The sequence below is a fragment of the Ascidia mentula genome, chromosome 1 (assembly GCF_947561715.1).
Source record: "Ascidia mentula chromosome 1, kaAscMent1.1, whole genome shotgun sequence".
Classification (NCBI taxonomy): domain Eukaryota; kingdom Metazoa; phylum Chordata; class Ascidiacea; order Phlebobranchia; family Ascidiidae; genus Ascidia; species Ascidia mentula.
This window is the reverse complement of record NC_138566.1, coordinates 20,386,072-20,409,226: the sequence shown is the minus strand read 5'-3', so window position 1 is coordinate 20,409,226 and position 23,155 is coordinate 20,386,072. Positions and strand designations below refer to the sequence as shown.

The 23,155-nt window shown below is 38.9% G+C and overlaps 3 protein-coding genes across 6 annotated transcripts; 1 reads left to right on the top strand and 2 right to left on the bottom strand.

Moving 5' to 3' along the window:
• Window positions 1–449: 449 nt before the first annotated feature.
• Window positions 450–2,799, top strand: LOC145897342 (neo-calmodulin-like). The gene is made up of 2 exons (XM_082985596.1): window positions 450–850; window positions 1,521–2,799. Exons 1-2 carry the CDS (start codon window positions 524–526, stop codon window positions 1,743–1,745), a joined length of 552 nt encoding a protein of 183 aa, XP_082841722.1. The 5' UTR covers window positions 450–523; the 3' UTR covers window positions 1,746–2,799.
• A 147-nt stretch (window positions 2,800–2,946) lies between these two features.
• LOC145903916 (uncharacterized) lies at window positions 2,947–12,701 on the bottom strand. 2 transcript variants are annotated; one of them, XM_082992108.1, is made up of 29 exons: window positions 12,443–12,701; window positions 12,280–12,373; window positions 12,055–12,220; window positions 11,669–11,768; window positions 11,486–11,611; window positions 11,332–11,390; window positions 11,052–11,254; window positions 10,931–10,969; window positions 10,794–10,864; window positions 10,588–10,732; window positions 10,398–10,525; window positions 10,218–10,335; window positions 10,045–10,154; window positions 9,903–9,980; window positions 9,776–9,836; window positions 9,612–9,707; window positions 9,342–9,476; window positions 9,187–9,275; window positions 8,568–9,118; window positions 8,186–8,352; window positions 7,585–7,950; window positions 7,277–7,360; window positions 6,922–7,038; window positions 6,515–6,735; window positions 6,224–6,441; window positions 6,094–6,150; window positions 5,683–6,021; window positions 4,839–4,933; window positions 2,947–4,460 (listed from the first exon to the last, which is right to left on the bottom strand). In XM_082992108.1, the coding sequence occupies exons 1-29, from the start codon at window positions 12,511–12,513 to the stop codon at window positions 3,819–3,821; spliced, it is 4,746 nt and encodes a 1,581-aa protein (XP_082848234.1). In that variant the 5' UTR covers window positions 12,514–12,701; the 3' UTR covers window positions 2,947–3,818. The 2 variants fall into 2 exon arrangements, with proteins under 2 accessions (XP_082848234.1, XP_082848242.1); XM_082992116.1 differs by lacking the exon at window positions 7,277–7,360.
• A 5,524-nt stretch (window positions 12,702–18,225) lies between these two features.
• On the bottom strand, window positions 18,226–22,392 carry LOC145895502 (selenide, water dikinase 1-like). Of its 3 annotated transcripts, none has more exons than XM_082984317.1 (13): window positions 22,322–22,392; window positions 21,541–21,628; window positions 21,346–21,471; window positions 21,052–21,155; window positions 20,841–20,990; window positions 20,670–20,782; window positions 20,166–20,359; window positions 19,885–20,097; window positions 19,718–19,822; window positions 19,543–19,649; window positions 19,413–19,472; window positions 18,693–18,824; window positions 18,226–18,592 (listed from the first exon to the last, which is right to left on the bottom strand). In XM_082984317.1, exons 2-13 carry the CDS (start codon window positions 21,611–21,613, stop codon window positions 18,506–18,508), a joined length of 1,464 nt encoding a protein of 487 aa, XP_082840443.1. In that variant the 5' UTR covers window positions 21,614–21,628; window positions 22,322–22,392; the 3' UTR covers window positions 18,226–18,505. The 3 variants fall into 3 exon arrangements, with proteins under 3 accessions (XP_082840443.1, XP_082840451.1, XP_082840437.1); XM_082984325.1 differs by lacking the exon at window positions 22,322–22,392 and adding an exon at window positions 21,815–21,954; XM_082984311.1 differs by lacking the exons at window positions 21,346–21,471; window positions 21,541–21,628; window positions 22,322–22,392 and adding an exon at window positions 21,815–22,293.
• Window positions 22,393–23,155: the final 763 nt, after the last annotated feature.

Genomic DNA, 23,155 nt, shown 5'->3' with positions numbered 1-23,155 from the left:
AAATCATGTCCCTGGGCGCGGCCCCATGAGTATTGTACACCCCTGGCAGTGGACAGCGGATCTATTACAGCTTGTTAAGAAATCAATGTGGTTATGAAATGGAAATGCATTCGGTAAACGGAGCTCATTATACGCATCTATTTGACGTCATTGTGCATGAGTCTCAAAGGCGCAAATGGTCCGCGTTCTTTCAGCGTAAATCAATCACAGACACGCGCTAACAGCTTTGGCAAGTTTCTTGTTCCGTGCTAAGCTTTGCCCTATCTGAGCCGCTTTGCTGAAACAAACTACATCACCTTTGTGTGGATCGCGAATAACAGAGGAAGCTCGCAAACTAATTTATTTTAAGCGAATGTGCTGTCAAAAGTGTATATGGGCTTTGTTCAGGCAGTTGAATTATAGCTGAATGGCGTTGCTAATTATAGCTTTACGTGGACTTTTGCAGCGAAATAAAGTTGAGTTTTAATCGAAATTTTTTGTGCGGTATGTAACCTGGCTGGTCAAGGAAAGACTCGACAGCAAAATGTCAACGACAACTAAGCTGAAAAACCAACAGAAGTCTGCGTACAACGGAAGCACCGAGTCTGATATCGACGGGAGGTTGGATGAACTACGCGAGGCATTCGCATTTTTCGACCAGAATGGCGACGGCAGCATTGAAGCCGACGAGCTTGGGTCGGTGATGCGCACCCTGGGATATCCAGCCACAGATTCTGAGTTGCGAGATATGATCCACGAGGCCGACGTGGATGGCAATGACAAAATTGATTTTGATGAGTTTGTGAGGATGATGGAAACAAAAAGTCGCCACGACCAGGCGGAAGACGAAGAGCTGCGAGAAGCTTTCAAGGTATTGGCCACGTTCTTGCATGTGGAATAAACAGATAATCCTTTTAACACGTGAAATCTAATTACAGTATTATGTGAAATGGTGCAGCGTTTGGTGCGTTGGCTCGGGTACCAACTCAATTGTTATCGAGCGTTCAGCAAACCGCCTTTTTGCACGCAGCGATTACTTTGCTGTGTCAGTGATTTTCCTTGAATGCTAAAATTAGACGGCGGGTTTGCGGAAAAACGCACACACCACCCGGGCTGCTGCACAGATAGCTCTCTTTCCGGTTTTGAAAATGTTGTCATGTTTTGAATTGCTCGCTACGAGTATGTAACAAATTATTGTGTTGTGGGCCAATCACGTAGCCGTCCTGGTTGGTAGGCGTTAACGTTTTCGTTCCAGTATAAGTAACACTTGCGAAACAGAAACAGGAAAATGTCATACGTTCTATTTAACTAAGGCACAACTGTTTGTTCGGCGGATGAAATCATTGTTGCGACGACAAATTCCACATTCTCATTCTTAAATCGCCGGTTTTTGTTTCAAGGTTAACACTTGCGAAACAGAAACAGGAAAATGTCATACGTTCTATTTAACTAAGGCACAACTGTTTGTTCGGCGGATGAAATCATTGTTGCGACGACAAATTCCACATTCTCATTCTTAAATCGCCGGTTTTTGTTTCAAGGTTTTCGATCGCGATGGGAATGGTTACATCAGCCGCGCTGAATTGAGTCATGTTATGAGAAACATCGGTGAGAATCTAACAGAGGACGACATCAATGAGATGATCAACGAAGCGGACAAAAACGGCGACGGTCAAATCGACTATCAGGAGTTTGTTGGCATGCTGTCCAAAACTGACCAGCAGTCGCAAAGCGGGGGCAAGATAATCTCAACAAAACTGGCCTAAAGCGCAGCTCACACATTGTCTGCTGCCGTGACAACCCACCAAGACGTTGGCCAGGATGTCCTAATGGCTTCCAATTTTCTGGGCAAACGAACCGTACACCGCGAAAATATTTTATGGACGTTGTTGTTTTGTGATTGTCTTCCTTTCGCGTCGTTTCGTGGGAACTGCGTACGTGCTCCCATTTTGTTAATGGCAAAATTGCGCTTGGTCTATGGCTTTAAAAAGTATAGCGATAAAAAAAATTATGATTAACTTCCCTGATAAATACTTGTTTCTATAGAACGTTGTTACCAGCATATAAAACGCCAGGTAAATATTGAAACTGCTGGTTATCACATGTAGTGGGTTTAAAAGGCGAACGTGCCTCGAAGAAAATAACCCACGTGTTGTAGTTCCTGTCACGTACAAAGCTAACCTCGTCGTGAATCGTTTCTATTCAGCCAGTTCTGATGGCAACGCCGGTATTACCATTGTCCTATTCCTCCAATTACGTTGGTAAATACGACTAGTAAATGTACTGTTGGTGTGGTACTGTAACACGCAATTCGAAACGACCGTTACAGCTCTGGTTCTGAAAAGTAACCATGCAAAACACAATGAATTATACTGGTCACAAATCAACTCCAGATTCCATTGCTGGGTTTGCCGAAGTATGGACTTATTCGTTTTACATTTTACATGGTATAAGAAAACATAAACATATAATTGTATCTTGTTCTGTGAGATTGGAACGTGTGCAGTACATTACTGCTATCTTCATACGATTCGTTTGGAATGTTTCATTATACGATAACACAAGCTTAACCATTTTCTTTATTGTTTAATGTAGAAATATTTGTACGTTACAATTCATTTAGATTTGCCTGGTGCTTAAATCAGCAGCGTTTAGAAATAATGTTTTTGTTAAAAACATCTTTAGTATAATTATTTACTCATAATCTTTAAAGAGTTTAGCAATACTTATAACCGTTTCGTTAATGTATACCAGTGTCGTTATTTTGCAATGTAATTTAGTTTGCATATTATCACCTTCAAAGATATAAACTGAAATGCACTTAAAATTAGTTGCTCTGGTGTACTTTTTATTGTGGTCGCTAGGTGGCGTAAGATAGTAACCTTAAACATCTAATGTCAGGGTGCAAAACAACCAGCCGTTATCCACTATTCCTAAATTGAAATAACGAACAGTCGGATAAAATCATCCAAGCAGTTGAACTTTTATTGACGATCGTTTCATCGAAACACGTCCAACAAAATGTTAATAATCGTGCGAACGACCGCCGAGGTTCAGCAATTCACTCCTGAGGGTGAACGTATGGATAAGGACACACCAAGAAGTCGGAGTAAAAACGAGGAATTACCAGGCTACACGCTCTATAAATCACGAAAACAAGCGAAGTGGGAAAAAAGTTTCTCGAGAATGGGTTTGCCATTGACAGGTGACGGGCAGTGTTGGATGACTTGACGTTGCGCTCAATTAACGATAACACGGTGTGGTTGGTTAGCAACCAGCACACCACAGACCCAATTAAGAGTTACCGAGACAGGATAGCGAACAGCGGTGCCAAGCAAGTGACATCGCGCTACGATAACCGGATTAAAAAAATAGACTTTAAATCGTGGCAAACGCTGAAAACCGATGCGCGGTATAGAATAAATAGGAAACCGCGATGTTGCCAATCTGTTGGTGGGAGGAGATGGTTTTACTCAAGTGCAATTTGACAACTGGGAATAGACGTTCAAAAGTGGCGCGGGGATTCCCCCACAAACCGACCAAGCAGCAGACAACGAATGAGGGTTAATCACATAAGCAAAATATCGCTACAGGAAAGTGGTGGGATATGGTGGTGAAAGAACGGAAACAGCGAGACGCAAACCAGTGGAAAATGCCCTACGACAGGAGAGGAGATCAATCGGTGTCCAGACACTTACATCTTTGTTTTAGGTTATTTACAGCCGTATGTACACAACATGCGGAGAGAGGGGGCATGCAGAGTTAACGTGACTGCCAAAAAGCCGCCACAAAATCGAGTTAAAAACTCCCTGAGATCTGTGGGGAAAACGAGCGCCACGCTACCGCCGATGCATGTCGGGAGCATAAAAGTTCGTCCTGTAACAAGGCTCTACTTTACGCTTCGGTGCGTAGAAGTCGGGCGGTCTGTGCCGATGGGGAGGCCCTGGACTAATAGGCCTGGAGTCCCGGGGTGGATAGTATCCACTTTTGCTCTCAGCGTAATAGGGGCTGTGGTGATAATAGGACGGCGGAGGGGGGCTGTGTTTGGGAGGTGGGTAATCGTCTCGAGGTTCGTCTCTTCTCGGGTACGGGTAGGGATACCGATCGTAATAGGGCTTGTCGTAGCTGTTCCGACGGTACGTACCACCCACTGGTTCAGGTGGGGGATAGTAGGGTGGTCTGCTGTACGGCGGATCCTTTGGTGGACGGTCAAGGTGATCGTTCGATCTGTAGTCCTCCCATGGAGGCGGGGGACTGCTTTGCGATAGTCTCGATGACGTCGGAGCCGGTCGGTTGTTGTAGACCACTTGGGCCACAGCAGAGCCAGGGCCCCGGATAAGGGAAGGAATGGGCTGTGCAGGGACAGCTGGGGTAATCGAGGGAACTTTCTGTGGTTGGTTTGATAAAGAACGAGAATGCGGTTCGTGTTTGTAGCTGCTTGATGAACTAGGGTGTGTTGAATGCTTGTTGGAGTGGTATTCCTGTGTTTAAACATATAGTGTTTGTGATGTTTTCGTTGCTGTAATTGTAACTTAGGCATATTGTAACTTAATAATCTGTTCTTCTGGCACATATAAAAAACGTAACTTTATTCCGACGTTTCGCCTGTTATACAACAAGGCTTCCTCAGGGTAATGAGACAGGTACAGTACACAACTAACCAAAAAACGTGCCAACACGAAACGTCGGAATAAAGTAGCCAAAAAACGTGCCAACACGAAACGTCGGAATAAAGTTACGTTTTTATATGTGCCAGAAGAACAGATTATTAAGTTATACAGTGTTTGTTCTGGAACCAGATTTTATTCAACCAGGCTTAATTGTTACTGGCAACACATTTATGCAAGGTAGCAACTCACAGTTGTAGGTATTGGCCTTGGAGATTTTGTGGACTTAGTGCTTCCACTTCCACTGGATGCTCCACTGTTATGTCTAGAACGTGAACTTGAGGGTTCTGTAATTTATCAAATATTGTTAAAGGGGAGTTCAACCTCAGATATACAAGCAACAATGTAGAATGTGCTGCACATGCTGAGAACATCTTCACTGAGTGAAAAAATTTGTCAACATGTGGCCAGTAATTATTTATCAAAGCATTGGCCCTGAAATTCATTAAAGGAAAGACAGGAATTTGACAGACTTTGAATATAGGTGAAAGGGAAACAGATCCACACACACCTAAGTTTTGCTATGTTGAATAAAGCGCACATCATCAAATCATAATAAAACTACATATGTACCAAAAACATATTTTTGAAATAATTAGAAAAACAAATATGACAAAGGTATTTACAATCCAGCAAAAAACTTGTTGGAAAACAAAACATTCGACAAATTTGTATCACCTATCATTTGCACTTTTTAAAACACCGTTTGTCTGGAGGCCATTGTTAAATTATGTCGTTGTTCATATTTCTTGTATTATGCCAATCAGATAATAATTAACATGGCATGGTAGTTTATTGCCAATGACAATCACAATTGATATTGTCCCATGGGATTACAGATCATGGGATCCAATTACTCTTGTTACATTATGGTCCATAGGTTACAAAGGTATTATAACCACAAAACAACCACATTTTCATTCAAATTAGTTTACAATATATATATACATAATTTTGGTACACAATAAATATTTTTTCTCCAAGTACCTTGCCATACACAGAATACATAAAATTGAATTGTAAGTTATCAACCAACCTTTGGAGGAATCCACACGGATGGCATGCCGGTGATCATACACTGTTGGAGTGGATGGGGAACGTATTGAGTTGGTGCTGATCCTCGGTGAGCGTGGTGAAGGTGCAGAGCGAGGAGTCACAGGACTGGACTGTGCTTGTAGAAGTTTACTGCCTGAACTGGCATGGGTTTGGGTGTTGGGAAATGGTGACTTCTTATTCATGTCACTACTTCCTGAACGAGCCCGGTGTGATGTGCTTGATGAATTGCTTCTGGCACATGGGCTCCTGCTGTTGTCCTGTGCGGTTTGAGAACTCATGGGTGCTGGAGAGCTTTTGCGATTGAGCTTCAGTTTGGGTACTGCAAGACAAGAATTTGCAAATTTTAAAACCTGCGTTTTCAGGGCAAAATTTTTTTTTTACTGTTACTCACCACTTGTGTCTGAACACTTTACAACTGCATTCTTAGACTTCACTTGGTTGTCCGTATCTAAAAAAACTTTTTCTAATTAGAAATGTATCCTGATATCCTGATGAAAGCAAAACATTTATGTTAAGCCCACCCTCTGAGATGTTGCTGAGTTGTTTCACTGTTTTGGTGACCATTTTCATCACTTCCTCTGGCAATGTATTGATGATTGCACCAGTAGACAAAGCGCTCGACAGGGTGCTTAATTTAGTCTGGTTATTTTCACTTGTGGGCTTCACTGCTTCTGTGATTATTTTTGTGAGATTTTCCACACTTTTCTTTACAGGTGTTGAATCTGGTCCTTTTAGTGGCCTGCAACAATTGTTTTCATCAGATAAAATAATCATTTCAACATCTTTCATCTGTGCATGATAGATAAACTTACACTGTGCTTTGCTTAACAGCAGAAACAGGTAAAGATGCTGGTGTGGAAATACTGCGGACAACTGTATGTATTGGCTTTTTGCTGGGTGTTATAATATTGGCGGAATCAGCAGCTTTCGTTACATTTGAGGTAGTTGGCTTGATCACAACTGTTGTGGTTTCAGAATCACCACTGTTTTTTCGTACATCCTTACTCCGTTTTAAGTACTCTTGTAATGAAACCTAGTCATAGAAAAATAAGTCACCATTTAAATCATAGTATGGAAGGACGAAAATTTCAGGACAAATAAAAATATTTTGATATTTAACAAACAAATGAAACTTTGGATTCTGTTTTTATATAAATGGCACAACTATTTCATTCAAAATAACAAAAGGCAACAATGTTAAGTGACGAATACCAACTACCTTCTTTTTTGTTGGTGCTGTCTGCGCTTCTTCCAACAATACTGCGTTTTCATTATAAAGTAGTTTTTCTGCCACTTCACTGTGTTCATTCCAGTTTGAAGTGTTGGGAAGAGAGCACTAGAGAATACAATTCCCTTTCAATTGATGGTAAACTACATGGTTTAACGACAATGGTAAATGCAATAAATGCAAGCCATCAGCAACAGTGACAAACAGACGGGTTAGAGATCTCATGCATAAATGTGGTATCATGCTTGACATATAAAGGTTAACTGCCAATACAGCAAAGCAAATCACAGTATATATACTATGTATGATACATATCCACAACAGTAACAGACATGAATTGATATACCTCACTGTCGTTGCTAACTGTGGTCTGGGCTGGTGGTTTGTTTAAATCCGGCCCAACATTGTTTTCCTCATCATCAGACAGGTTCTACAACAACCACAGTGAACCAAAACGATCAAGCAAAAATGCATGAAGATGCAAGTCATACAACATGCATTATAAGTGTGATATTGTTATAAGCAATGCATAGTGTTGCCAAACCATAATTTATCCTAGATATGCAGATAAACAGCTTATTAACTGTATGCAGCAGCACATGCAGAGATGGCAAAACATGCATTCTAACAAAAGACAAAAAAGTTAAAACAAACCTCATATTCCAGTGCCGGGTGATTTTCTGCAGCAGTTAGTCCAGTTGTTTTTAAATCCATTGTATCTGGTGTATCTGAATTTTCAGTAAGAGGCACAGATGTTACAGACTCCACAGAAGCAGGATGTGGCATACTGTTTTCTGCCATTAAGGATACATTTGGCTCATCATTTGGTGACGAGGGGTTGTGATTCTGCAGCACATCATTACTAACAACGGCTGTAGCATAATTTTTCAGTATCTTCTTTTTATATGAATGAACGGCCACGTCATTAGTAATTTCCATGTCTTCCTGTACATTGTTTTGCTCAGCAGTAGAACTTTCTTTTGACAAAAGATCTTCTTCAATTGCCTTCCGAAGCCAATGCTGATGAAACAATATATACATTGTTTAGGCAATATATACACAATTTTGTACAAAGACTAGTGGTGGATCAAGAAAAAACATGAGGTGTGTTAGAGGTTTGTCATGCTAAGGCCCCAATATGTATGAATGCAACTATTTGCGCTTTGCGGTTTAGGTGCTGACAGAAAACAACCTTAAATAAGCCACCATTGCCAGATGAAATTGGAAGGATATATAACAGGAAACCTCTAATTACCTTTTTAATAAATGTCTTGGGTTTGTCAGAGCACCTTCTTTCTTGCAGGGAATTGATGGAAATTTTCACATGACCAGATGGGACACCAGGTCTATAGTCCCATGGTACAAATGAGCACAGTGGGATGGAGTCATTTGGTGGAGTGGAATTGCGGTTATTGGTTGAAGCTGTTATACGACAAGGTCCATTATAAGATTACACAAAGTAGTTACTGATCAACTAGGTCACAAAATGGTGCATAGTCTGGAGTATTTGTATGAGTAACCTGAAATATTTATTGAACCAACTGAAAGCTTAAGTCAAACACAGGATTAATGTTTGACATAGGAGCATGCTTGGTACCAGTTAATGAAACACAACAGATAACAAAGTTGCAATTTACCAGTATTATGTCCTTCAGATGAACCATTTCTTTTATTTCTTGTCACTTTTGATGAGGTACTAGCAACAGTTGTTGCTGGTGCTGCCAAATTAGAATTTACCCTTTCAGAAGGGCTAGAAGTTTCCTCGCATATATTTTCCACCTCGGGCTGAAGAGGTGCGTCTTCTCTGGCCTGATCTGTCTGAACATTGGAGGCAATAATACTTGGTAATTCCACAGTTTTGTTTTCCTCAGTTTTGATTTCCTCTGAAGATATTACATCAGATGATTCTGATATCCTTGTTTCAGTGTAAAAGTCCCCAGCCACATTACCAGGTTCTGAGAATTGTGTTGTTTCATCCAACATATCATGAATAAAACTACTTGAAGACAGGTTAGACTGTTCGCTATCCATAGAAGCAACGCGATCTGTCATGTTCGATGTTGCTGTTACATGGTCACTTGAATGGTTTGAATCCGTTTCCATGGCAACCCCTGGTGAAAGTACTCCTTCAAATGATGTTATTCTACCTCTTTTCACATTTCTTCTCCCTCCCCTCGTAGACCTTCTCCTGAAAGAGGAAAATATATTTATTCTGTTGTCGAAAAATCAACTAACCTACTGAAGAAATCAACTTGCCTGTTGGTGCGACATTTGGGTGTCACATTATGTGACTGGTTGAAACTTTCTTCTGGTGTTTCCAACACAACACCATTTAAAATTGGGGTCTAAAACACAGGAAAAAAATTAAGCACAAATAACAAAAGCATTCACATCAAAACAACAGTACATACTTTGACAGTTTCCTGTGATTGTGTTATGGGGTCTGCCTTGACGTTGAGATTGTGGTGTGATTCTTTTTTCTTTTCTTGCTTTTCCATCTTGGCAAAAGCTTTGATATATGCCTCCATTTTGCGCTCTTCCCTGGACTGTTAAGGAAATTTACGATCATAAATATTTTATCAGGAAATGCAAGCCTTCAGTATTTTAGGACTTTAAAACACTGTCATTTTAAGTCTTTAGTTTCATCGTTCAATCAACCAAAAAAGTGTTTTTAGTTTTACCTTTTTTCTTTGGTTTTCTGATCTGCCCACATCTTCCGATTCGGCATCACCATAACTGTGAGATGACTCATGGTCTGAACTGTTGTATCCATTACCCTGAAGAAACACCAGCATGTAAGTTTGCACTTTTGAATGACCTAATTCCAATTTCTAATTCTACTCACATTGTAACTTAGATGAGGCAAACTAGAAGGTGACAACAGCTTTGAGCCATTTTTTAACAGCCTGTAAAAAATGTGTTTGGCTTGGTATTAGTTTGTAGATGTCAAAACAAATGTTATTGGTGCTTACATTTCAGCTTTTAATTTCGATGACTTGAAGACTGGACAACTTTCAGGGTGCTTACAACAGCATTCCACATTATACGCACTGCTCAGAAAAACAAAGCCATTAATTATTTATTGAGTTTTGGTCATGTTCATATTTTACAAACCAGTTTTGATACTTGAAATCAAAGGGAATTGTAACCTCTTCTCCATGACCAATGTGTTCTTTGGTAAACACAAATAAATGAAGGTGATCATTCTCCATCACATGTTTTACCTTTTCAACACAAAATCAAAATTGTAAAACAAGGATGAGCAAACCAGCAGATAATTCAAGTACCTCGCTGTTAGGTTGGCATGACCGTCTCATGAATCTGGTTATGTTGCCAGAATATCGGGCATCAACACAGATTTCTAGACCATCAAATCCAGTATAGTAAAACACATGTGGGTAATGTCTGCAATGTAACATGACATTCAGGTAAACTGTGTTTACATCACTGCATTAGACATGAATCACCTTCTATATAGGAATGAGTTGGAGCCTTCAAACTGGTTGGAAAGCATGTACACACCCTTCACTTCAGCAACAGGCATGGAGATATTGATGTCTTCCATGGCCATAACACAGTTTTTCAAACGTTGAACCTTATTTACAATATTGAGATCAGCAAATAATTGCAAGAATGCTTATTTTAATTAAGTCTTACTTTTGCCAATTGTTTATGAAGTTGATATAAAATAGAATTATCATGGTTGATTTCATTTAACTTTTTTGAAGCTGAAAGAACAGATTGCTGAAGTTCTGGTGTGTAGCGATTGGTATCCGTTTCAATGTATGATGCAGACCACTCCCTGAAGTCAAACAGCACTTAGTCAAAAGTAACCACAAGAATCTAGTTAAAAAAAAGTTTACCTCAGCTTATCATCCCAGTAAAAATCATTGCTTCCCAAAATGTCTTCATGTGAAGAATCCTGACATGATGACTATTCAACATAACAAATATACATATATTTAACTAAGAGTTTTAACATTCTACACAACAAACACACCTTTGACCGTGATCTTACTTTTTTGTCATTCGGGTGAAACTGCAAAACAACACTAGTATTCAAATTTTTCCAACCACAACATGAATGTAAATTTAATTAGTGTTCCAGGTTTAACACTCACCCTCTTTCCTGTTTTCTTTGAGTCGTCTTTACTTCGCTTTCGCTTTTTGCCAGAACCAACATGAGAAACACATTTTTTGCCATTTCGATTTGACGTGATAGTTAAACTTGTGGGGGTTGATTGTACAGAAGTGTATTGTATTCCATTGTTAACATGCTTACTCTCCTCTCCACTGTCTATGTCACTGTCAAGTTCTGATGTCACTAGAAATATATAATTTAAGGAATTACAGTGACAGCAACTGACACAACCAACTGGTCAAAAAGAATAATAACCATACTTGACAAATCCTCTTTTTTCTTCGACTGCAATAAAAAGGCCTGGTCTTTATCAACTTGCCTGCACAAAAATGCATTTGGGTAATCATAAAAGGCAGCATAAAAAATAAGCGAAGCCCCAATACTACATACACAAATAATTTGCACAATTCTCACCTTGGATTACACCTATCACAGAGATATGTGTCAGGAATGTTGTTGCGATCAATATTCATGCAATCTATATGCTGCCAAACACTACAGCGGTCACAACATATCATATAGCCATCATCATGGGTAAAACTGCACAAAACAAAGTTAAGCTCAACTGCACATGAATTTCATTATAGCTCAACTTACCCACAGATACACCTGGTAACATCTGAACCAGACTCTGGGACAATGCTGTTTGTAAATAATGAAGCATTGTCCTGCACAGTATCACAGGGACCATCCAGTCCTAAAAACACATTTAACTGCTGTTATACACCAATAAATTTTTTGTCCTGCCAACTCAAATATAGGTCTAATGTTTTATGCCCACAGGCGACTAAGGTTCTGAATCGCCAAAGATACTTAAGTCAGGCAAAGTGTGATCAGATGATAAGCTCACATAACATTCCACTGTCCACTTTCACAGCATTATACTTTGCAGTTTGGGCTGGTGATGATATTTGGTATATAATATATGTATATGCTGCTTCTTGGATACTTGGATACTTAAATAAATTTATAAAAAATCTTACCATTTTGATACTGGGCATTAGTAGGAACAGATGGTGGTGGTGACACTGTTGTTGGACAGGAGCTTACACACACCATACTTGCAGCTGACATTAAAGGCTTAAAACAAGCTGCATTTGGGGAAAGGGGTGGAGTGGGAGGTGGTGGTGGTGCTCCATAATTATGATCCTGTCAAAATATCAAGGATTTTTGCTTGAATGTTAAGAAATATTTAGTTTTGTACTCACTTGATAGGGAAGACCACAGCAGTGGTCACCATCGTGGTTGTGGAACACTGATGTCTGCTGATGCAATGATGCGGTATTTGAAACATTTTCAATCCTGGAAGAGTGGCATTTTGTTAATGCATGTTTGTATGTGCATGTTTATAAGTCACACCAACAAACTTACTTGGAGCTAACAGCCATATCCACACAAATGTCTCGATTTAGATTCGTAGACATTGCCAATGTCAAACTCATAATGCACACAGCACAAAATTAACTTTAGTGGGTCACCATGAGAATGTACTTCCCAACTCAACTCCATTACATGAGTCGGACAATAATCTGCATTCCCACTTTACTAATAATACTGTTCTCATATATCACATGACAAAAGCCAGGTGGACCACATACTTGGAACAGAAAAATGTTACAACATTATTCTTGTCACTGAAACAAAAATAGTTCTTGTTGATGACACTTCGTTTAAGCATAAAGCATACTCCGCAGATTATCCAAAATTAAGTTTCATTTTTTTACAGAGCCTTAACATAGCAAAGATAACTGCACGTCATTCATTCCTGTCATATAATTTTTTGCATTCTGAGACATAAGTATGACAATACTAACAATGCAAGCAAAGGTTACAATTAAATACAAACAGAAAGTACACACACAACGAAGTAATAAATGTTTTTACATTAGTCATATGTCAATCCTCGTACACTTTATTCCCTTACGTAGTATGGTCGTTTTACTGTTACACAGTTCATGTTTTCTGCGGACTGTTAACACATAATGCAACAATTTAACTTAAAATAGACTAAACGGGAACAAAACTAAACATTTAAGCTGGCATATAAAAGGTAAATTAGAAACTAAGCTGCGCCATAATGTATAAACAAACACAACTATCCGACCTGTATTTCCTTCTCAATTATTCAAAGATGGCAGCCAAAACCTCCATCAGTAAGCCTGTGACATCACAATAAAAAGAATTATGATACACCCAGCTCTTTTCAGGGGTGCGCGACTGCTTTGAGACTACATATTTGGACGTCGGGCGTTCTTTCATTTGCTGAATGGCCGTTGCTTCCAAAGGAGACTGCATCGTTGTACAGAAGCGTCGAGATTGACCAGGTTTTTAGATTTTAATAAGAAGTAAAGGCACAAGTATTTGGTTATTTGCTGAAGGAAACAAGGAAATCTTTCGTTAATTTTTTTTCTTTAAATTGTCTTTTACCGCATTTCTATTGTCTATCGTTTTATCTTTTTGACTGTATTCACGTAACTTGTGTTAGTTCTTGCCACAAAAATGAGTTTGGTTCAATTTGCGCTACAATTGCGAAACTCGAGACAGCATGTTTCTTTGTTCTCCCACCGGTAAATCGCCAGGGATGGCGGTTTTTCTCTTGTTTTGTTGGCGCTTTTTCAATAGTTCTCTCTAACAAAAGGCGACGGCGTCGCTTTTTAAGTCGTCAGCAGACAAATTTTGGCACCTTAAAAGCCTTGTTTAGCCTTAGAAAAAGCCCTGAATGAGGTGCCTTGCGATTACTGCTAGACACCACTCCACTAACTAAACTTAACAAGGAAGTAAGATAGCCCTGCGTTGCCCCTTTTACAAATTTGTTTTTCGCAACTACAGTGGTTTCTTCGTATGTTTATTTTGTAAAACGTCTTTTTATACCAATAAAATATAATAACAAACTAAGTACGCTGTTTTTGGAAGGTCAAAAACCATCTGTATGAATTGGATTGCAGTAACTTCGGTGTAGCTAGTTGGAAGCAAATTACATTTTGCAAATTTTTCGGATAGCCTATTTGTTGCGGAAAGCATCTAAAAACCTGTAAATATTCGTCGATACCAGAAATCCCGAATATTTTGTGTTTGTCGAAGACCGGCGTTGGACGCTGGTAAACAACTCGTTCTGGAAGGAAAGTTTACTCAGGGACACCACCCACCGGTGGAAATTTACAACAAATCATCACACGAAACCACATTTTTGGCATGGTTAAATTTTGCACAAATTTAGGATGCACACACTTAGTTTATTTTTTATTCGCTTTTAAAGCTGCTGCTGGTTATCATCATGATTGATCATATAATTCGACATAACAAACGTCGAACTTGCTACCATTAGGTGTTTGTATCTCGGAATGTTTCCCGACCTTTTCTTCCATGTTGTAAAAATTGAGTTATTTTTTGCTCACTGGTGAGCAAGCGCACAACTTGCCAGGCCTTCACATATACGTAGGGGATCTCTACCACAATATCAGATAAGGCATTAATATTACTGCGTACACCAAAGGACACAGAGGCAGAACACATCCTTTAGGCCGCATAGGTGTATTTCTATCAAAATAAGTTTCGTCGGCAGGAAATGCCAACCTTGTATTGTGTCCTCATGTCACAATTTAATGACGATCTAATAAAGCAATCAGTGATGCGTGGGGACCAATTTACAGGTGAGTAAACACAAATGCTTGTGCTGTTGCCAGTGCGTGGTTTTGGGTGTTTTAAATCACGCAGTTACTTGGAGCAGAGTGTTGTAGAAAATTGAACTGAAAAGCTTTATCCACTTAAATTTTTCAATTTTCCAGATAAATGATCATCAATGGCTAAGATAAATTGGCTTGACCAATAATTGCTTTAGTTTGTATTGCACACTATACGGTTATATTGAGGTCCCATGGAACATGCATTTTATTTGAACACAACTATTATGTTCACCGTGTTTCAGATTGCTGAGCCCTACCAAAATAAGCAAAATTGTAAGGGGCTCTCTATAATCACAAAAGTGTCTCAACAACAAAAAACATCAATATTATAGGTACAATCATATGGAACTTCAGACAATGCCATTACTTCGACATATATCGGGTTTCATCAGCTTTTGCTGATTGGTAACGATCTTAGCATAAGCTCGATAGATACGCGAAATTAATTTCGTTTGCAGCATTGCACAAGTATTTGCAAGCCCGTTACCAGGTGCATTGGATATTCGCAACTATCGACGAATGTTCTCGAGTAAAATGATTCATTCAACATTTTGTTCACCACAAAAAATGTTCTCCTATGCTTATTCCACACCACACCTTTGTTCTTGTATTATATTAACCCAAGTGATGTATAACGGCACGTGAATAAACCAACCAATAAGCTTCCGATAATCCAATTATAAATAGTCATGTGCGCCTGTTAATTGTTTTTTTTTGCATTGGGCTCTTTGCAATCGGCTCGATTCTATTCTATCGTATTACTGTTATACTGCTATTAGCTGCAAGTCTCTCTCAACCTGGTAGGATCAACGTTAGTATTGCAAAGTCGTAATGTGCCGTTTCAATGAAGCTGGTAACAGTTTTCAATACAATAATTACTCGGGAAATTATCTGAGTTCTGGTTGCTTTACAGAACGAGGCTGAAGCAGGTTTTATAGTCCAAGAGGCTCATCTCGCGCTCATGCTATCGAGGCACTGTTAAATATATCTACGATACTTAGAGTTATTTACACACATTACTGCGTGATGAGTTTTACTGTTGCTGTCAATATGTATACCAAAGTATAGGTACACAAGGAGTAGAGATTTTGTGGAACAGAAGCGTTATCGTCAAGTATTAGCTTGAAAACCAATTGTGCCATTGGCTCTTCAAGGTACAGAGCAATAATGACAAATAAGTTATAGAGGTAGTGCTGCTGTTTCTACTTATGACGTCATATATAGTGTATTCCACCATAGTATACCCCTGTATGGTAAAGTTAGTACTATATTGATTCCAATAATTAAAAATATTAAATATTTCCTACCCTTCTTTCCGAAGTACGGCGATGTTTTGTCGAACACTTTTTGGACACCATATGTAAATGGAACTTTTAAAGTATAAGTATACCACCTTATACAATATTTGGTTTAAGTATGTATCAACAAACCTGTGTTGACGTAATAAATCTAGTGACGTAATCATGACGTCATTTTATAGGAGATATGGTTATAATCAGATAACCAACGGCCGAAATGCTTTGGGGCTGCTTGCTCTGATATAATGTTTGTAACTGGTAAAGTTAAGCACCACAGGCAAATATATTTTGGAAAACTTGAAGAATATACATACAAACTTATGTAATATAATATGTTTCATAATCACCTACAGTTTTTTTTCTGTGTGAGTCAGTTTGTTAAAAAGTACTTAGAGGTAATCTTGTGTGTATTTTCCTTACATAAACATACTTATGCATTCTTTTAGGTTGTTGTAACAAAATTCACAGTGTGGAGAAACAAAACTAGACAAAAAAAAATAAACAATACAAAATGTGCCTGTTAACTTAAATTCAAAAATGTCTTTTTCAAAGAAGCTTTGGGTTTCATGTTGTTAAAATATTGAAGGGTCGCAGTTGGTATGTCGAAAGGTGTAGATGGAATTGCATCACCGCAAACCCAACATCATTCCTGTCCAGAAAGTCCCGGTGAGACAACATGCTGCCTGCAGGTCCTGTCAGAACAAAATGAGACCAAAAGCCATGATCTGAGAGATCGAAAGCTATGATCTGTTTATTTGTGAAAAGAGTCGCAAATATATAGGGCGATATCAAAGACGAGACAGAAACAAAGAGATAATTGCAGCGATTACGCGATAAAGAAGACTTAGAAGAAGTAGCGCTAGTTGAAAGACGTAACGCAAGTAAGATAACAAGCGATGGCTTCAGAAAGACGGGTGTAAATGTAAAAGAGTAGAAAGACCAAGTTTAAAACAAAATATCAATAAATATTCGAATTACGACAAGCCAAAATCCCTACAATATATTCTGATTGTTGAAAATGTAACTTCAAATATAGTCTACTTATAGCAGACTACGTTATTTTGCCTTGAAATGTCTTTGTACAAGAAACGAAGCGGTCACAGTTCGATTACGTCAGCACAGACATGTTGAAGCACACTTAGTAACACAAACAAATGTAAAGTGGCTACTTACGCTTTTTAATTCCATTTGCACATGGTCTTCAAAACATTCTTCGAAACAACAATGTGTTTTTTCGAAAAAATAAATAAATTATTATTTTTTTACCCATTCGATTCATTATAATACTTACCTTAAACATATTTAAAACTCTACCCACGTTTTTAGTAATTCGAACTTGTTTGCGAGTTTCCGATCTCTCCGCATGCAAAAAGTCGGATTTGATCTCCTGGAAATCATGCGTGACAAAGTTTCTCCAAGAGAATAAACAAGCAAAAAAAGAGGAGCCGTTGTACTACCATAAGAGTATACTATGGTTCCACCGTACACATCTTTGGGGATTTGTACCCGGTTTGGTACCCAACGAATCGACGGCGAATAAAAGTGCCAGCTGAATTCTTCACAAGGCATGTCAGCTGGCCAACACGGGTCGTTAGCGACCATATTGCACTGATAAAATGTTTGATAGGGCGAAGCGGTGGTGCTGTCTAATATTTTCAAGTCACCACAATATTGATACATACTAAACCATCTATCGATCAAAGCCAAACCATATGTCAGAAAGAATGCAAAATAATGTGGTAACTGCTTTCAAAGAGACGGAAGTCATGTGATTGATACCATCGTAACACGGCAGTTGACAACAACAGTATAGTAGTACAAAGTGGTGACGTGGCCTCAGCGTTTGGAATTAATTCAATGCGATGTCTGGTGCCTACATTTAACTCGCCGAGATTCAAAAAAAGTAGTAGTGTTGTGTTGATTAGTCTCGTACAGAGCCAAACCGGGAGTGTGATTCACTATGATTTCAATTTTGTACACACAAGGGAGTTAACTTTTTACTTTAGTGGGACACCTTTGAAACGCAGAATATTTAACACTTGATTTGGGAGAATTTAACTAAAAAGCACCAGCCTCGTTTTTAAACGACTTTTCGCACTCCTACTTATCTTGCGGACGTATCCTTTGCTGGATGACGTTTTTTCCTTGTTTTACTGCTAAATTAACCACAACATCATCTTGAAATCTTTTATCTCGGACATGTAAAAAGGTTGTAGATCACAACACATAACAAGTATACATCCGTCAACAATCCAGTGCGCTGGGCGCATTTTAGGATTCGACATCATCAAGTTACGGTGCTGCGATCTACACTGCGATGGACGCACGAATTTGCAAGCTGCTCATTGCAAATCCGTACGCGCAACCACACAACGAAATACAAAACACGATTCGAAAAGGCAATTTTACAGTACGCGAAAAATTAACGGCAGTGATTACTATCTGCCAGCACACTAGTGATGATGGTGGTTTTGGAACTGAGTCTGCTGCTGCTGCAACTGTTGGTGTTGTTGATATTGTTGAGGATCTTGCAAGATTACCTGCATTAACCCAAAGGATTAAAAGAAGAACCATTGCTGTTTGCTTAACAATGGATTTCGCGAAAATTGCACAAATTTCACTGAGTCTGTCCAGTAATACCTGGTGAATTTGCTGGTCCTGCAAAGTTGTCACTGGAGTTAGGTGGGTTAGAGTTTGGGTGTGTATTACATCAGGGTTGACTCCTTGTGTTTGCTGTTCATCCGTAACAGACAGGATAGAAACTTGACTCAGCTAAAAGAGATAAACATGGAAATATTGCATTTGTTTTGACCAACGCCTAAAGATATTAGCAGTTGGCATGTTTTTCAAGAAAATGACAAAATATCTTTTATGACATTGACAAAGGATGCCATTTTTGTACACAAACATATACTACCAACAGCATAGGCGCCTAGTTTTCATTTTTCCAGGGGGGGCGGCTATATTATGACGTCATAATTTGTTACTATGACGTCATCAAGTATCGAAAAACTGTGTTTGAATTTCAATGCATGAGGCGTATTAATCAAAAGGGCGACGTTAACAGTGAACGCGACACAACCAATAAGTACCAGTTGGTATATCATACTGCGAGACTGACGTTGCAACAACCGATGTCAGTTACGTAAGCGAAACTAGGTCAACATATTTTCGTGCGTCGTGTAGGAAACACATTGTTTTTAGGTCTTTTTTCTTCGAACGTTACGAATGCGACGAGTTACATGGTGCGGACAGACGCGCGTAACAGTCATTCGTTTTTTTTATGAAAAACCTGGGGGGGCGCCGCCCCCCCTGCCCCCCCGGACTAGGCGCCCATGACCAACAGTTCATCACACATACCTGTGGCGCTTCTTCCACTGGGACAGGTTTGGAATGTTCAAGTACAGGATGTTTGGCCTGCTGTGAAAAAAAATGTGATCTCAAAATGTTTGACAACACACAGACAAACTTTGCATAAACAATGACTAACTGTTCTGCGTGGCGTTGTTACAGGTGGCACGCTTTGCACTGTGCCATCTTCCAAAGTTTGAACTTCTATCACACGTGGCTTGTCTATTATTTTTGCAGTTCTGGTACCTGTAACACATTTACCAAGTTTGCATTATTTCAAATGTTCCCTAAAGTATTTGTAAATAAAATCTTACCACTTTCCACAATACCAATAATCCAAGCCTGGTGGCCTTCTATCTTCTTCATTTCTGCACAGTATTTTGCAGCTTGTTCTCTTGGAAGGCAGATTAAAAGTCCACCTTGTAACAAACAAGTTTCATGTTCAACTCCTAAATGTGTTTAAATGACTTGATATACTCACCAGATGTTTCAGCAGAAGTTCCCTGCAGCAAACCAAACATGTTACCACATGCTTTAGCAATGGATGCCATTTTGTTAATACAGGGCAGGTTGTGAATGACAAAGTTCACTTCATTTTTTTGCTGCTTGGCTAAGTTTTTTGCATGTCCAATGATCCCAAAACCAGTAACATCGGTTGCACCATGACTGTTAAATGTATGCATCAACTGTGCAGCTGAAACAACAGGTTTTATGATGATAATGTAGTGGTTTGGATATTGGAAATTGCTGTGGTTGTTTCACCTGCCCTATTAAGCCTAGCCATGTTAAACATGGCATCTTGGTAGGCCTTCTCAACATCCTCTTCACTGACAATGTACTTGATCTTATTCCACTTGTCATTTTTTTGCTCCATCCACTGGTGAGCATTGCACGCAACCTGTGTTCCTAATGGTTTCGTCAGCACAAGCACATCACCGGGTACAGCATGGTTTGGCCTACAAGAAAATGACCATATTTAGTCCACAATATTACGACAAGCTTGATGGAGTATATAACTTTAACTATACCTCCAAGGCCAGGAAATTGATAAAATATGATTTCTGGGTAAGATTAATTACAGTTAAGAGTACGGTATTGATCAAGCAAATGTTTGTTTTGGCTGAATATAAAATAGCTGAATAGCTCATAAAGTTTGGCAAACTTGCACTAACTGGTGCCACAATGTCCTAATATAGCCCTTAATTAAATATTAATAATGGCATCTGCAATGTGTCTGCATGCTGCAATGGTTACTCATTTACCCACATAATAAACTCAGTTTGTTGACACACAGCTGTAGCCACGCCCCCAATCAAACACCATGGATTAAGAACAGTCTGTCCTCCAGTGATAGACGTACCACCTTCCTCAGCACAATCCTAAAAACATCTCTGTAAAACACTCATAATGAAATAAACTATGTTCCAGATCACATACCTTAAAACCTCTCATCATGAGTGGAATTACAATGTCCCTTTCCTTCTCTGTAAATTTCGAGCTTACACCAAGTAGCATCATCATGGTATCGCACTCTGTAGCACCCATTGCATAAAGATCACTAAGAACATTTGCACAAGCTATTCTCCCCTAAAAGAAGTGAGCATTAAATAAAGAAACAGCTTGGAAACATATTATAAATTCCACTTGCCATCATGTAGGGGTCATCAACAAGAGGATAAAAGAAGTCAGTTGTTTGCAGCAGAAAAAGGCTTCCAAATCTTAACGGTATTATGCATGTGTCCAGTCCAATTCCTGACAAACAAATATATTTATTAATACTTTAAACTGGTGAGGCTTGTCCAAAAACCATGCCCATTTCCAACCAAACAAAAAAAAACAATGACTTGACATAAGTAAGTGGCATAAACTTTGACTTGCAATCATACAAAGGATTATGACTAATCGGTCATGGTACTTTAAAATATAGCTCTAGAGATTATACCCATGTTGGGCTGGACCATTCCAGACAGGAATTGTTCTCCATTGTATTGATTAGACCCATGTCCCAGTTCCTCAAGGAGTTTATTTAACACATCATTGGGAACTTTACAAGCGCCACCATGCAGGCCTAAATGTTAATGGCAATTGATTAGTATTGTTTTGTCTAATGTACCACCCCATCATGTCAAACTATTACCAGTGTACTTGGTAAGACGGAATTTAGCATCTAAATCATGGGCCTCGGGATCAAATCTTGGTCTCAGAGCCATCAGCCAACAAATGTCCTTGACAAAAAATTAAATTAAATTTTCTTTTATAACCAGTAGGTATATAACTTGATATGTCGGCCACAAAAGAGGTTTTTGGAAATGGGCATGGACTATAAAAATCCATTTATCTATGGTTGTACATTTACTAACTTTGAGATAACTTTTCTTATGCCAGGTCATAACCCATGCAATTCAGCTCACCAATCATAGGGGTTTCAACATTTGGTATAGATTGGCCTTCATCCACATTTGGTGAAAGTTCCGCAAGAAGTTTGAGCAGCACCTTCTGCGGAACTTTGCACCCTCATCCTTTTAATGCTGTGAAGCTGGTTAGTCTAAAATCTTCAGGTAAATCATGGGAAACTGGGTTCCACTTAGGTGAGTTAAAAAAGTCAAAAGGCATTTCGCTTCCTACACTTAAATTTTCCTGTCTGAATAGCTCACAATTTGCACTTCTACTTTTGTCAACAACGATTGGCTTGATTGTACGGCATACAACAAATTGGAAACTAGCACTGCGCTTAATTGAACGGGAGAATGACTAGACACATTCATTGTGCCTGTCTGTGTAAACGTGTTCTAAGAAGAATGCCAAAACTAAATGAACCTCTTTTGTGACTCACGGGATTAAAAAAGGATGGTAAAATAATTAATTCAGTACAATAAAAAACAACAGATTTCAAAAAACTCGTAAATTTATTTACTTACCCGTTTCGGTCGTCCTGTCTACGTGCACCTTCTTGCGGTAGTTCAACGGGGACAATCCTCACGTGGTAAACAACTACCCATAATGCATTGCGCCAATCTTTGGACCCAATCAGATTGTGGCTGAGCACATACAACGCCTTGTCACCCGGGCCAGGTCATTTCACAGGTATAACAAAAGGGGGTGCTGGCAGGTTCACAGGTTACACCAACAAAGGAGCAAGTATGCAGTATCATAGTAAATTAAGTTATAAATAGTTACGATTCTGCACCTATTAAATATTATGAGCTCTTTCACGTAGAAATATTGCATTTAAAAAAAAATTACATTTACTATGTGGGATAGTAATTAGTCAACTTGATTTGAAGTATCTGTGCGAAATCAAAAGAAATTATTTTTTTTTAATTTGTTCTTATATTTCAAAAGTTTAAAGTCGTGGAAAACATAACTGTTCTTACATCTAACAAATGTTCTTATTTCTGATTGGGCGTTGTTTTGAAACATCCTAAAATCCAAACTTTTTGTCTTTTGCCAACTTGTTTTGTACACCACTGGGACGGGAAGTTACAAGAGAATTGTGAGTTTATTCAATTTAAAAATCTTTTTAGGAGTGACTTCTCGATCCCGACACCCAAAACACGTTGACAAAGCTTAATTGCTTTCCACAATGTAGGGCTAAAACAACACTTAAGACGCGATTCATAAAAACGGATATTTTGTAGAAATAGGGACAACAATACTTTGTCCTTTTGAAATAAGAATACGGTCCGAGTATAGTAAAGAGGTGAAGGGAAAAGCAATCAAGTAGGTCACGACATGTTTCTGATTTCTAGGGT